This window comes from Lactuca saligna, chromosome 1 (assembly GCF_052625555.1).
Source record: "Lactuca saligna cultivar CGN05327 chromosome 1, ASM5262555v1, whole genome shotgun sequence".
NCBI classification, from domain to species: Eukaryota; Viridiplantae; Streptophyta; class Magnoliopsida; order Asterales; family Asteraceae; genus Lactuca; species Lactuca saligna.
The window spans coordinates 92,392,144-92,407,200 of NC_136417.1; the positions used below are offsets into that span (position 1 = coordinate 92,392,144).

Consider the following 15,057-nt stretch of genomic DNA (forward strand, 5'->3'; position numbering starts at 1 on the left):
ATTAAGAGGTATCTTGTGTAAAAGTAAAACCGTAAAGAAATTGGAAGTATATTTGAGGAATACTAAAGCATTTTTAGGCATCCCGCATCGACGGAGAGAAAGAGTTAAAAGGTATATGGAGTCGATAGAATGAGCCTTATCAATGCTTGCAATAATATAAAAAAATCTCATTCCAATCTGTTGGCTCTTATAAACCGGTTGCTCCCTTGAGGTGTATATTAGAAAACCAAAATTTTGATCAATAAACCGGTTTTATTTCCAGTTCAACCAGTCTGGATTTTCCCGGTTTTTAACAAAACCAGTGGTTTTTAGCAGTTTGGCTTACAAGCGGTTTTTGGGTGTTAATAAACCGGTAACCTGACCGGTTCCTGGTTGAACCGGTTCAACTAGGTGGTCCGGTCCGTTTTTCAAAACACCGTTATAATCATTTTTAGAATGAATTACACAAATAACCCCTAAGGTGTAAAATATTTATCTCCACCACATATTTAAGATTCTTTTTTTCCTCTATCTACATTGTTTCGCCGGAAACGACCAACATCGCCAAAAACCGTCTTCGCCGCGACCATTTATGCCGGAAACCAGCAAAACCACCGCCACTGCACCCCTGTAGTGTGTTTTTACCGTTTTTCATTTTATGTCTCCACCTACCAATAAGAGTTCATGGGCTTGTAATCTCAATCGAGCTTCCAAGAATTACAACCGTTTTCACCCTTTTAATTTTATGTCTCCACCTATTTTAGAATGCATAAACTGCACACATAAAAACTACCATTCTCGGTTCCTGCCAACGCCCCTACTACCCTGCTATCTCCTGTGAAACCTCCAAGACCATTTACCAAACAACACCCCTAGTTTTGTTTCTTCTTCTAGTCTCTTGCTAATTGAAGTTTTATTTCATATATTTTTTGTCGGTTAAAAAAATTAAATAATTAAGTTTTGATGCTTACACAATAAAAAAAGACTATGGCTTTTAATATTGGTTAAATTAAACCCACAAAATTAAGTTTTGATGCTTACACAATAAAAAAAGACTATGGCTTTTAATATTGGTTAAATTAAACCCACAAATGACTAATCTCCACCAATAAATCATGCAAGACTTTTGTAACAACCGTCTTGCAAGTTGAGATATTAATGTCGCATTCTTCTTTCAGAATTAATTCGAAAAGAAAAATGTATGATCAATCAAGTGGGTATTAGAACAAATATTTTTGTAGCAGGTATGCAGTATTTATATATAGATGGGTGTATGGGGAAGACTGGATTCATACATTTATTTTGTAATTGGTATCATTTGACATTTGTTATATTATATAAATTATATTAGACTTAGTCGCATGTTCAAGTCTTATTAAAAGGGTATAAGAAAGCACGGATGGTAATTTCCACCAAGTAATTTAATGCACTAAAATATTATGAGACGACTTCAAGACTTCAATATTTTGGAGTAATCCAAATGGGGAATAAAATAATTTTGTAATTGGTATGTGTATATATAGATGAGGGGATGGGGAGGAGTAGATGCATACATTCATACATAAAAGGTAAGATTATAAAGTAGTCTTATTGATATTCTTTCGTGAATGTTTTATTTTGTGGTATTAACTGGCAATGCAAACGGTTGTATGCTTTATTTACATGTATGGAACATGAATTTTTACTATGTGAATTAACCTCATAAATGCTCGAATTTGTCATCAATATACAGGAAAAAAGAAGATACACACGAACAAAAGCCCAATCACATAATAATCGGTTAGTCTTCAACTCGAATATATAGTAATATAGTTTTATGCTCGGCGGAGCTAGAAATTTTTATATTGGGGTACAAAAATTATAGGTAAATATTCTATGTAGTTATCATATTCGGAGCATTAAAAAAACATGATATAATCTCTTTATCCCGAAATACAATAACATATAACATGTTTAAAACTAAGTTTTATATATATATATATATATATATATATATATATATATATATAACAAATTTTTTGGGGTGCTGTAGTACCCCATGCCCCATGTGGCTCCGCCACACTCTCTCTCTCTGTATATATATATATATATATATATATATATATATATATATATATATATATATATATATATATATATATATATATATATATATATATATATATATATATATATATATATACTAGGCGAATTTTGATGCGTTGTGTAGAAATGTCTATGTAGTTGAAATCTTACAAATATATGTTTTTTAAAATATAACAACATTATTGTTGAATTTGATATTATAAATTCAAATAAGTACAATTTATGATTCTCGAAAAATTCCAACATTCATGAAAAATGCTTGAAAAAAAATCCATATTTAAGTGTGAAGAATTCAAAAATTCTTCAAGAATTAAAGGAGTATTGAAAAAATTAAGCATTAGTTCAAGATTGAAGAATAAACTCAATTTGACGATTTTAACACCACAATATTTTTAAACAACCGAAGAATTCTTGATGAGTTCAAGCATTTTTTCAGCAGAATGCTTATGAATTCCAGCCTCTTGAAGAAACCTTTTCCACTCTTACTTCTTCCTTTTTCCCATTATCTGTTTTTTGTGTGTTCGACATATATAATAAATATAATATAGGAGAAATCTTCCTTCCATTCCTTTCTCATTCTCCATTTCCTATTATAGGCGGTAGTTGGTTGGTACTCAGATATGATGTGATAAGATTATTATATGTGTCTGACAAGAACCATCTTCCTGTATTTCTCCTCTTTGGCACTTATGTTCTTTCCTTAATAATTCCATGCTTCTCAACATTCTAAATCTCTTTCAACAACTTTCATGCTTTAGTACTACATACGAAAGTCGCATTTATTTTCTTCGCCTCTTTGTTTCTTCCATATTTTCTTTAATAATTATTAATATGATATGTATTATTTTTCAAGAGTGCATATATGCACATATTTTATTTTTTACATAAATTTTCAACATATTTCAATCATATATATATATATATATATATATATATATATATATATATATATATATATATATATATATATATATATATATATATATATATATATATATATATATAGACACACTCAGGTGTACCCCTGCACAAAGCGGCGACAACAATTCGATGAATGTATTTTTATTAAGAAAATGTTATTTGACAGTTTCAATGAGTATAAATTTTCAAGCAAATATGTTAAAAAAATTCATGCCTAACCTTTGGGCAAACATCATGCCCACGATAAAAAAATGCCCACAATAAAAAAGAAAAAAAAAATTTAATTGATATTTCCTTTCTTGAACATTTTCCGTTGATTATTTTTTACTATAATTAGTTTTTGTTAATAAAATGATGAATGGTTTGTATATAATAAATGTGCACAGTAAGTTATATCGTACCTCTTAAATTTCAACAATATATATATATATATATATATATATATATATATATATATATATATATATATATATATATATATATATATATATATATATATATATATATGGAGTAATCTTCACAAATGGTCATTGTGGTATCCATGAATCTGGTTTATTTAGAATTTATGTTGACGTTAAATCACAATAGGTTTCGAACATCACCACTACGACCATGCACCACCATTACCAACACACGCACTGTCCAACACCACAACATTAGTTGTCAAAAGCTTTGAACCTTTCAACTGCTACTGGAAAAAATAGAGGGAAACGAGTAAATCATGTAGGAAAAACGACATCAGTTACTTACTTTTGTCCCTGTCTTGTTGCATAAAAGCCTCTTCACCCACATCCATTTGCGCCGGCAAACAACCCAAGCCCTCATTCGATAGCTGCTGACACTTCCGTCTCAACTGATTATCATGGCTTTCTACACTTCGGTCTTAGACAGTTATGTAGGATCATCAACACCTTCCCTTTCATACTCTTTTTTTTTATCACTGCACAATTAGAATTCGGTGGTAGAGTTGTTACCTTGTTTTGACATGAACAAAATGTCTCAATCGTAGTTATACTTTCTCTTCTTATATTTCTCCTCTTCTGTCAACATCCAAACTACCAAAAATATTGTCATCCCTAACATTGATTCAGACCACCTGCCTACAAACTTAATCACCACTATCACCACAAACCTCTCGTATCAATATTTACGCATTCTCTCACTGATGGATTCATCTTCATCGCATTTCCTAGACGAATTAGCTGTCGAGGGCAACGTTAATGATTCAAATGCTAGAAGAGACATTATGGAAGTAGCAGATAACGAAGAGGAGTTCAAAAGAGGAAGATGAAGAGAAAATCAAAGGCGGAGAAGGAGAACAATGAAGAATTCGAGGGTCTCTGGTTTTGATACGAAGCCTATAGAGTTTCCACTGGTAGGTGCAATTCAATTTTACATGATTTGGGGGGAATGTAAATAACAATTAAGGAAGAAGAGTTGTAGTGCAGAAGAAGGTTGGTGTTAAAGGCTAATGGCGTGGGTTGATTAAGGCTTATTGGAGTGATATTTGGAAGAGGAACTAAACTGAAACCACAAGATCATTTATATTAAAATCATTTAAGGAAAACATAAAATAGAACGGGTATAAAATCAACCTTAGGTAGGCTAGGGATCAGTCACGATAAAATTGAAACCACAAGATCCTTCGAAGATTCGAAGATGAAGAAAGGTAGGGACTAAACTCAATACTTCTGACAACCACATGGACTATTTATTTAGACTATTAGGGTTAAGTTATTTTGAGAACTCAAATATTTGCAAGAACCAGAACACTAGTATATACATACATATATATCGGTAATGCTTGTATCTTCAAGAAGCTCTCTTGAAATGAAGTTCGTGTCAATCGCTGCTACTACAATCACTGATTCGACTAGGAATTTGGTGGAATTTGCATACATGAAGTAAAAAGGACACCGTATCCATTTGCAATTCCTCACTTTTCGTTCTAATAATTTGGGAACATGGTGGAATTGTCGTGGGAGAGAGAATGGAGGAGGCATCTTATGAGTTTCTAAAGGAAGAAATAGAAGAGATGATTTCTTTCCAAAATTATAGGTTTTTTTTTTCTTATTAATTAAAATTAGTTTATTATATTAAACTATAATTAATTAGCTAATATCTTAAGTTACGTATATACCATTATACATATTTTTAAAACGGTGATATTTAGTAACACAATAACACAATATTTGTTCGGTATATGATCTGTCTCTCTCTTTATATATATATATATATATATATATATATATATATATATATATATATATATATATATATATATATATATATATATATATATATATATATATATATATATATATATGTTCATGTGAGACGCCTAATTTGTGAGACCGTCAAACACGTTTTTTAATTTTTTTTTTATTTTTATTTTTTTTAGTTAATTCAAGTTCCAAAAATAATATTTAAAATTATTTTTTTTGGATTTTTCCATTTATTTTGCATTTTAAAATTATTTTTTAGAATATGTACAATGTAATATTGTATTACAATATTTCACGTATTTTTCAAAAAAAACGGGATTTTTTTTATTTTTATTTTTAGTTAAATCACGTTCCGAAAATAATATTTAGAAAAAGAATTTTTGGATTTTTCCATTTGTTTTGCATTTTAAAATTATTTTTAAATTTGATCTCACGGTCTCATTAAATTAGAATGGTTTCAAATGAACCTGAACCTATATATATATATATATATATATATATATATATATATATATATATATATATATATATATATATATATATATATATATATATATATATATATATATATATATATATATATATATAGAAACGTACACTATTAGATAAACAGAAATGCAATGGATAAAGTAATGGCTTAATAATACAAATTAAAGTAGAAACTTTGATAGAAAATATGTGATTATCTATGAGCCATGTGCATGGATAGTTGAAGAAAAGATCATGATATTGAATTTGAACAACACATGGCTATTTTTACACATGAATTTTGGCTGCCACTAGAAAAAGTCAAAATTGTAGTGTAATGTGTGGGCATTTCTCATACACTAGTTTGAGGCCTTTCGTAAATTTTAAACTAAAAAATGTTGTTTAATTAAATTATGCATATAAATTGTTAAATTAAATAACATTTATCTAAGAATGTAAAATAAATAACTTCTACAAATCGAAAAAATAAAAACTCAAAGAACCACCCATATATTTGTTTGAAAATATTGTTTGTTTACCATTCTTTTAGAAAGGTAGTTAATTTACACAAATGCATATAGTTTTGAAAAGTTAAATGAACATAATTATCAAAACTAATAAGCATTATGTTTCAAATGCAGGTTTTACCTAAAACAATCATGTATAGAAAAATTGGTGCGGCTATTGGTATTGACCTCGGAACAACATATTCTTGTGTGGGTGTTTGGCAAAATGACCAAGTTGAGATCATATCCAATGATCAAGGAAATAGGACTATGCCATCTTGTGTTGCTTTCACGAATGGCGGGCGTCTAATAGGTGAAGGTGCAAAGAACCAGATTACTATGAACCCCACCAACACCATTTATGGTTTGCATTTAATTCATCGATCTTTTGTTTTATGCTCTTAGAATTCATAAAATTGTTATCCGTCATTGATTAACATAAACTTAGTGGATTTTTAGATGCAAAAAGATTGATTGGAAGGAGATTCAATGATACCAAACTTCAGGAAGACATCAAGTTATGGCCTTTCAAAGTCATAAAAGGTACTAGCGACATTCCGATGATTGTAGTTTCACACAATGGTGAAGATAAGGAGTTTTCTGCAGAGGAGATTTCATCTATGGTTCTTATTAAATTGAAAGAAGCTGCAGAGAAATTCATTGGTAAAACTGTACGTGACGCAGTCATCACAGTACCAGCTTATTTTGATGATTCCCAACGCCAAGCAACAAAGGATGCTGGTCATGTTGCTGGACTTAATGTTTTACAGATAATCAATGAGCCAACCTCATCAGCAATTGCATATGGATTAGACATGAAAAATGATATAGCTCGTGACATAAATGTGCTCATCTTTGATTTAGGTGGTGGTACATTTGATGTCTCTCTTGTCACCATTGATAAGAAGGGTACGATAACAGTTAAGGCCGTTGCCGGTGACACTCACTTAGGTGGCCAGGACTTTGATAATGCAATGGTTGACTATTTTGTGGAACAATTCAAGAGAAAGCACAAGGCAGACATTAGTGCGAATAAAAAAGCACTATCTCGGTTGAGGGAAGCTTGTGAAAAAGCAAAAAGAGTTCTCTCTTCAATTATTGATACTACTATCGATATTGACAACTTGCATGATGGTGTTGATTTTTCTATGAGAATATCTCGTGCAAAGTTTGAAAAGCTTAATGAAGATTTCTTTAGTAATTGTATAAAGATGGTGGAGACGTGTTTAGCTGATGCAGAAATGAATAAAAAACAGATAGATGAGGTAGTATTAGTTGGTGGGTCAACCAGGATACCCAAGGTACAACAATTGTTGAAAGATTTCTTCCAAGGAAAAGAGCTTTCTAAGAAGATCCATGTTGATGAGGCAGTTGCATATGGTGCAACAGTTCTTGCTGCAAAGTTAACTGGCTATACCGGTAAAAGAGTTAGCAACCTAGTGTTGATAGATGTTGTGCCTTTGTCACTTGGTATAGAAATTTATGGTGGCTCTTTGTCTGTTTTAATTAAAAGAAATTCCCCAATACCAATCAAGAAGGAAGGAATTTATGTTAATGTTCAGGATTACCAAGATACGTTACCTTTCAATGTCTATCAGGGTGAGAGAAGTATGGCCAAAGACAATAATTGGCTCGGAAAATTCGATGTTGCAATCCCACCTCTACCAAAGGGTTTGTCAAAGGTAAACGTGATCTTTGACATTGATGCTAATGGTATTTTAAATTGCTCGGGAGTGGAATTAACAACTAGCCTAAAAAAAGGGATTATGGTTACCAATTACAAGGACAGGCTTTCAACACGAAATATCGAAAAAATGCTAGATGATGCTCACAAATACAAATTACAAGACGAGGAGAACATGAAGAAGGTTTTTGTACGTAATGCATTGGAGGACTACATTTACGATGTGAAAAGCAAAATCAAGAAAATAGGAAACACTAGCAAGACGTTTACTAAGAAAGAACTGGAAATAATGGAAATTGCCATAGAAAAAGCAAGCGAAATTCTTAATGAAAGCCGGCTTGCGGGTTTTGATGAGTATCAAAAGGCGCTAAATCAGTTGGAAAAGGTATGCCTGCCAATCATTGCCCAACATGTTTAAACAACATTTTCTTAATTATGATGGAGAATTAGATGGAGTGTCATCTACTATAAAGTATGTTCTATAGTTTGTATTTTTCAATAAAAGTTTACATTTGAGTGTTGGATTGATTTTATGTGTGAGTAAAGAATCAAATGATTTTGATAATATTTCTAGTATATACAATCAATAAATATATTTCTCATTTTTGAAGTGTGTCCAGGATAAGAACTGTTGTCGATAATATTTAGCAAAAAACCAGTGATGGAATTATCCCTAGGACAAGTAATCCCCATTGGCGCTTTTACTTTTAAAAAAAGAGCTACCAAAAACTTGTCATCAAATACGGTAAAAGAACATTGTTTATGAAACAACATGACAAGAATTTAGTTTGTCTTAATAGTAACAAAAAATTATGTCGTTATTTTATTGCGTTAATCCCTCACAAAAGTTTCATTGTTTTCATTTGTGAACATTGTATCGAAGGTTTGTTTCTATTTCTGCTAAAAGAATGTGCAAAACGTTTTTTCTTTTACTTCATTACCTTTCTTACACGTTTCAAATTTAGTAGCAAATATATAAAGAACATTAAAACTGATAGCTTTTAACATTACAACCCAAATAAAGTGCAATAATACAAACTACAATGCTCTTATAAAGGATAAATAAACTTCTCAAATGAAAAACTACAACTTGTAAGACAAAGTACAATGCCATATTTTAGTGTGTAATGTCCTAATAGAAACTAAAAATTACCAAACCAAGTTTTGTAAAGCTAATATTTCCAAAAGTGATGTACTTTTTTGCAAAGTAGATAAACTTTTGCTTGTGATGTTTAAATAAATAAGCACATCAGTCCATGGTCGATTAGCTAGTGAGAGCCTAATTTCATTTATAAAAATAGCCATTTGTAGGTCTCCTCGTCCTATATATCACAGAACTTCAATATTATTAAATTTTCCCTCTTTAGATGCCTAACATAAAAACCTAAGTAAATAGGAAATGCATGATCATCCTTCTTGAGAAACCATGAGTGCAACCTAATCTTTTGAACATAGACGATAGAATAATAGCAAGAACAATGACTAGTGAGTAAATTTATTCTTATAAGAAAGGTTGATATGAAATAAATTGTAATAACTAATAATAGTAAGTATAATGCCATAATGGCAAAAAACTAAAATTACGATGGTATAATTGATAGTCAAATTAAAAAGAGTTTAGATTTTCAGTGTATAGTAACACCGTAGCTTAGATGTTGAAAGTATAATGACTTGATAAGTTAATATGGTAGATTTTTAAATTATTATGACTTGATATGTTAGATTATGAAAATACAAATTAGAATTATTTAAAGGTTATAAACTTAATTCTTACTCTTAAGATGGTCTTGTGACATAGAGGTGTATCAAGGTTCTTAAAAACCTCCTTTTCGCACGTCATGATTCTAAGCCATGTACTTGACATCATGTTTTAACAACATGTCATTTTAAGTCATATATGTATAAAAGATAAAGAATAGTAATAGAAGATATATAAATGATCAACAATCTTATTAGGCTTCTCAATCAAATTAACCGATGAAGCAGACTCATCAATAAACAAAACATGTTTAGAAGAAGTAGACATTGTGGATTTATAGTATGAAGGTATGACAACACTTAAGAATACAACTGGTTCTCTTGTAAAATTGATTGAATATATTTGGAGCATAAAAATTGAAATTAGGGTAAGAATTGGGGATTTATACTTAACAGAAATCCATACATCCATAATTTTGAATTTCAAAAATCAAGGAATAAGTGGAGAGAGACACTGCCAATGTAACTTATTAAATGCATGTCCAATCTCATGTCAGTATAACCGTTTGAAATTCTACAGTCATTATCATGTTTTCAATGGTCCAATAAAAATATTGTAGCATATCATGCCTTCAACGATAATAAAATAATTATAATGACTTCTTTTCTTAGAAAGATAATTCGTTTTCATTACCAGAAACAGGGTAAAGTTTGTGGTGTTTCAATACAATCATGGTGGCAACAATCGCAATCATAAACACAAAATTTGTAAAATCTTTGTTCAAGTTTTTTTTACTTGAGTCCTCAAGGATTTTAATTGTATTTTTGTGAATGTGCTAGAGAAATATAGAAAGAAATAGGATTTGGTAGAAATCTCATATATAGTGATAATGATATGCAATCATACAGTTAGACATCCTAAAACCTTAGCTCAAGGTTATCTATACTTGAAACCTTATAATGAAGAGGAAATAGAGTAGAGGGATAGAAATTTCATTTGTAAGCTTGTAGGTAAAGGTATGAAAAAAAATTTGTTAGTCTTGGGTTCTTATAGTTAAAGTAACTTGCACGAAAAGCTAGAATTGAATTAATTAAATAAAATATTTAATCCCAATTGAAATCATTTCATTATCTACATCCAAGCGGCTTCCAGAAACCGTCAGAATCAAGAAAAAAATCCATACTATGGATAGTTCTAGAATTGCTTCTTTTGTTCAACTATTGGACAATTACAATTCACCTTTATACCTTTAATTAATTTTAATTAACCCCAAATTAATATCACATTAATTAAGATTACCAATTAATTTATAATGATTTGTCATAAATTTATCAATTAATAAATTAATTATCAACTGTTGATCTCATGTTACTTTATTAATGACATAACAAATTAATAGATTGATTATTTATTTCCAATTAATATATTAATTAGATACTATATTTACAAATTATTTCTCTCTCTTTCTCTCTCTCTCTCTCTCTCTCTCTCTCTCTCTCTCTCTCTCTCTCTCTCCCTCTTAGTATCATTTCTAAGTATTTCTGATTATGAGAGCAAGCCTAAAAGGACCTTGGTTCTATTTTCAGTTTTATACTAATTTAGTTATGAGATTAGACATCTTATTCCAACAATCTCCCACTTGGATAAGTTTATAACTACAAATGCATGTATAATTAAGCAAAAGAGAGCGCTTTCCATAGCCAATGCCAAACTCTAATTTAAATCAAAGGCCGACCCTAAGATAAGTGATTAGCTATTCATTCATGCTCCAATATATCATATGAACAAATTCATTGATTAAATTATGATCATCATGTTTATTTGTTTGTTTATGGATCTCCAATTTAATGATTAAATTCAGACTATAAAATCGAAAAATTCAATTTAGTATGGACCATGCCTAGTTCTTATAGATCAAATCAAATCAACTAGGGGCCCAAAGATATCGCTTTTCCTTGTTTAGGAAAAAGAAACGAATAACCCTTTATAACATTTAGTTACGAGATGCATTTGGGCAAGCCAATGCACAATTTATTCGCAAACTATGAGCAATCTATGTCTGCTGTAAGAATAGTAGATATTATTGACTTAGAATTAACTGAGATAAAATCCATGAAGTATTCTTTAAGCGTGAGTTTATCCAAAACTCAAAATCCTATTTTCTATGTACTCATGAATATTGCAACAATTCGAATGGAATGTCTAATCTCCATATAAAATCTACAAATAATTCATGACAATCTTAATTCATTATTTGCTTCCAAAAGTATAAACGAATGTAGAATTTCAAATAATAAAATTATTTAGGAAGTAAACATGCAAAGTGAAACACAATAGTAAACTAATTGACGTTGGTATCAAACCCTTTGAATATAAATAAGTCTCTATTATTTGATCACCATAAAAATTATAAATGTATTCATTGTAGATTGCTTCACACTACTTGAATTAAGTAACATAGGTCATGTCATGTTCTAAACATGCATACTATACCTCTCCATAGTCCTTCCTTTGTATAAAGATCAATCGTACATTACTCTAATGATTCTCATTTAACAATTCCCAATTCTCATTACTATCTAAGATGTAGTGGAATTTTTTCTTTAAATTCATTGTACTTTTAAGATGTCGAGGTTCTAAAGTCATAAAAAATAAGCCTTCGATATTATAGAATGTTCCACTGGAACTTGTTACTGAGAACAATTCCATGGTTATGATTCAAGACACGTGTAGATTTTAAAAGAAACTCACAGGTAGATTTTATAACCTACTCTTATTATGGAAAAATTTATATATACCCATCTCCCATTATGGAACCATTTCCATATTGCCATATGACCTTCAATTATGACCAAGAAACATCTCAATCTAAAACGTGTTGTTATGGTCCTTCCAAAACAATACCATACTTCCAACTGTCCACAAGCAACTAATATTCAGTAAACCATATAATGTTCTTGGCATGTAACGTCCCAAAAATACCAAGTAAAAATTTAATTTTAAATAAGTTAAAGTCTTTCATTCATTGTTCCAAAAGACGATCAAATTCATAGTATTTTCAAAACATCACAGTAATTTGTAAACATTTAGTGCCGAATAAAACTCCAAATGATGCAATGCGATGAAGCCAGACCCTTCCTTTTGAAAACGGAGGTAGCTGAAAGCTTAAATATAAATTCTAAGTACAAAGCTTAGTAACTTCACCCAAGTACCACATACAACACACACACATACACACACACACACACACACACATATATATATATATATATATATATATATATATATATATATGGAATAGTGTCTAAGGCTGCAACTATATTTGGCAAGTATTTGACCTGGTTGTGCATGGTCCTTTTGGATTGCCTTCACCATAGCAACTTGATAGGATGATTTATAATGAGAGAAGAAATATTATTAATATATTAGGAGAATAATATAAGGAATAATAATATTGTTTTTTGATTAATATAAGTCATAAATTAATTAGGAATTAATTTGGTGACTTAAAGAGATTAATTAAATAAAGGGGCATAAACTGTCAATTGTATGATATTTGTATTTTGAGCAGTGATTCCTTATGGATAAGGGGTGGACAATTTTAGGGTTTGGAAGAGCCTAGAAATCGTCCAAGGCTTATCAATAAGGAGATTGGATTGCTTAGGGCCTAAGTTATCCAATTTGGGTTTAAGGGTGAAACCCTAGGAGGCTCACTAGTATAAATAGACCCTTAGGGTTAAGAAAATCGGCACTCCTTGGTATTGGAGAAACCCTGGCCGAATTTTCTCACCCTTCTCTCTCTCTTTAATCATCCTCTTGCTAAGTTGGTGTTTGTAAGCCATTAGAGGAGTGACATTTGTGACTCTAAGCTACAAGGACAAGAAGATTCAAGCAAGCAATTCAAGGTAATCTTTCAGATCTGATTTCATGTGTTATGATATAAATGTTTTCATTAGATCTATCAATCAAAGTCTTGGATACATTTCATGTTCAATTAGAGAAACCTAGATCTAAGCATTAGGATTTGTATGTGCACATAGGAAAGTTCTTATGGCTCAAACCCATCAGTGGTATCAAAGCCTTGATTGGTTTCTATTGAATTGATGCATTGGTTGCTTGATTGTTGATTGCAAAATTCGTTTTTGTCCTTCTGCCTGATGAACCCGGTGAGTACCATAGTGTACTCGGCGAGTCCATTGTGGTACTCGGCGAGTTCGAGCGTCAGAAGGAGCTAGTTTCGGGATTTCTTGTTGTTTATATTATGGAAACTTGCCTTTATCTTAATGGGTCAATATAAATCCGATTTTAACATATATTTGAGTATATCCTTGACCTAATTCAAGATATTTACCAATTAATTGAATAATAATTTCCTTATATGATATTAATTGATTGTTTTAATTAAATTGGTAAATTGTTTTGCAAGAAACATTTAAATAAATCAAATATGGATAATTATGAGATTAAATGGTTAATTTAAATTATTTGTTATTTGGTCCCTTATGTTTTGAAAAGTTTAAAACTTGTCCTCAAGTTTTGAAATTTAAGTTTTGTGATTAAAAGTTTAATTTTGACAATTTAAATTTCAAACCGTAGAATTTTACAAGTTTAAAATTCAACCCTATACTCTATTTGATTACAAGCTTAATATATATACGTATAATTAAAATGCTAGTCTTACCGTTAGTAGGCCTCATTCACGAAGTCGGTCTATAAGGTGGGTATAAGGTTGATGCCTATAAAATGGCGCTTAATGGGTGTACACTCACACCCACCGCTTGCTTGATCGGTGCAGGGTCGTTAGCCGAACGGGTAGGATAGGGAAACCTCATCTCCTCATTAAAAGTATAATATTTAAATGCAAGTAACTACATGTTTTTCAAATTCCCAATCCTAGTTACTTTAGGAAAAGTGAATTGATGCAATCCCATGAAATTACACTTTGTACCCTTGATAAGAAGTTAGTGGAGCGTGTGTGGTTTACCGGCACACTAATTGGTTCTAAGAAAAGGTGGCAAAGGGTGATTCATTGTTTATCATAGTTCGATGGAGCGTGTGTGGTTTACCGGCACATCGAATAGGTGATTGTTACAATGAAGACACCTGTAGATTTGCATGGTTATTCACACCCACTTTGTGATCCTCAGCATCCCAGTCACAAACGAGAGGGGCATATCGATATTTAAACATGCCATTGAAAAGTTCAATGAATCTCATCGAAAACTAGGAATTCTCAATACATTTAGAACTTAAAGTTAGGTTTTCATGGTGGAGAATTAGTGAATCGTCATGCATTTACCTTCAAATTGTTTGCATGTTGGATTACGGCATCCCTTTTCTAATATGTAAATAATGTTGTTAGATCCTAGCCCTAATTTTTCGTATTGGGTGATAATTAAGGATTTTAAATTCTAATCAATCTCTGTCCTTTCTATTTGTAGATGTCGAACACAAACAATGCTGCTGCTAGTTCATTCACATTGATGAGCC

The 15,057-nt window shown here is 30.8% G+C and overlaps 1 protein-coding gene across 1 annotated transcript; it reads left to right on the forward strand.

Moving 5' to 3' along the window:
- Positions 1-1,701: 1,701 nt before the first annotated feature.
- LOC145041624 (heat shock 70 kDa protein 3-like) lies at positions 1,702-8,433 on the forward strand. Its single transcript, XM_078989763.1, has 3 exons — positions 1,702-1,758; positions 6,320-6,548; positions 6,644-8,433. The coding sequence occupies exons 2-3, from the start codon at positions 6,338-6,340 to the stop codon at positions 8,284-8,286; spliced, it is 1,854 nt and encodes a 617-aa protein (XP_078845889.1). The 5' UTR covers positions 1,702-1,758; positions 6,320-6,337; the 3' UTR covers positions 8,287-8,433.
- The last annotated feature ends 6,624 nt before the right edge of the window (positions 8,434-15,057 follow it).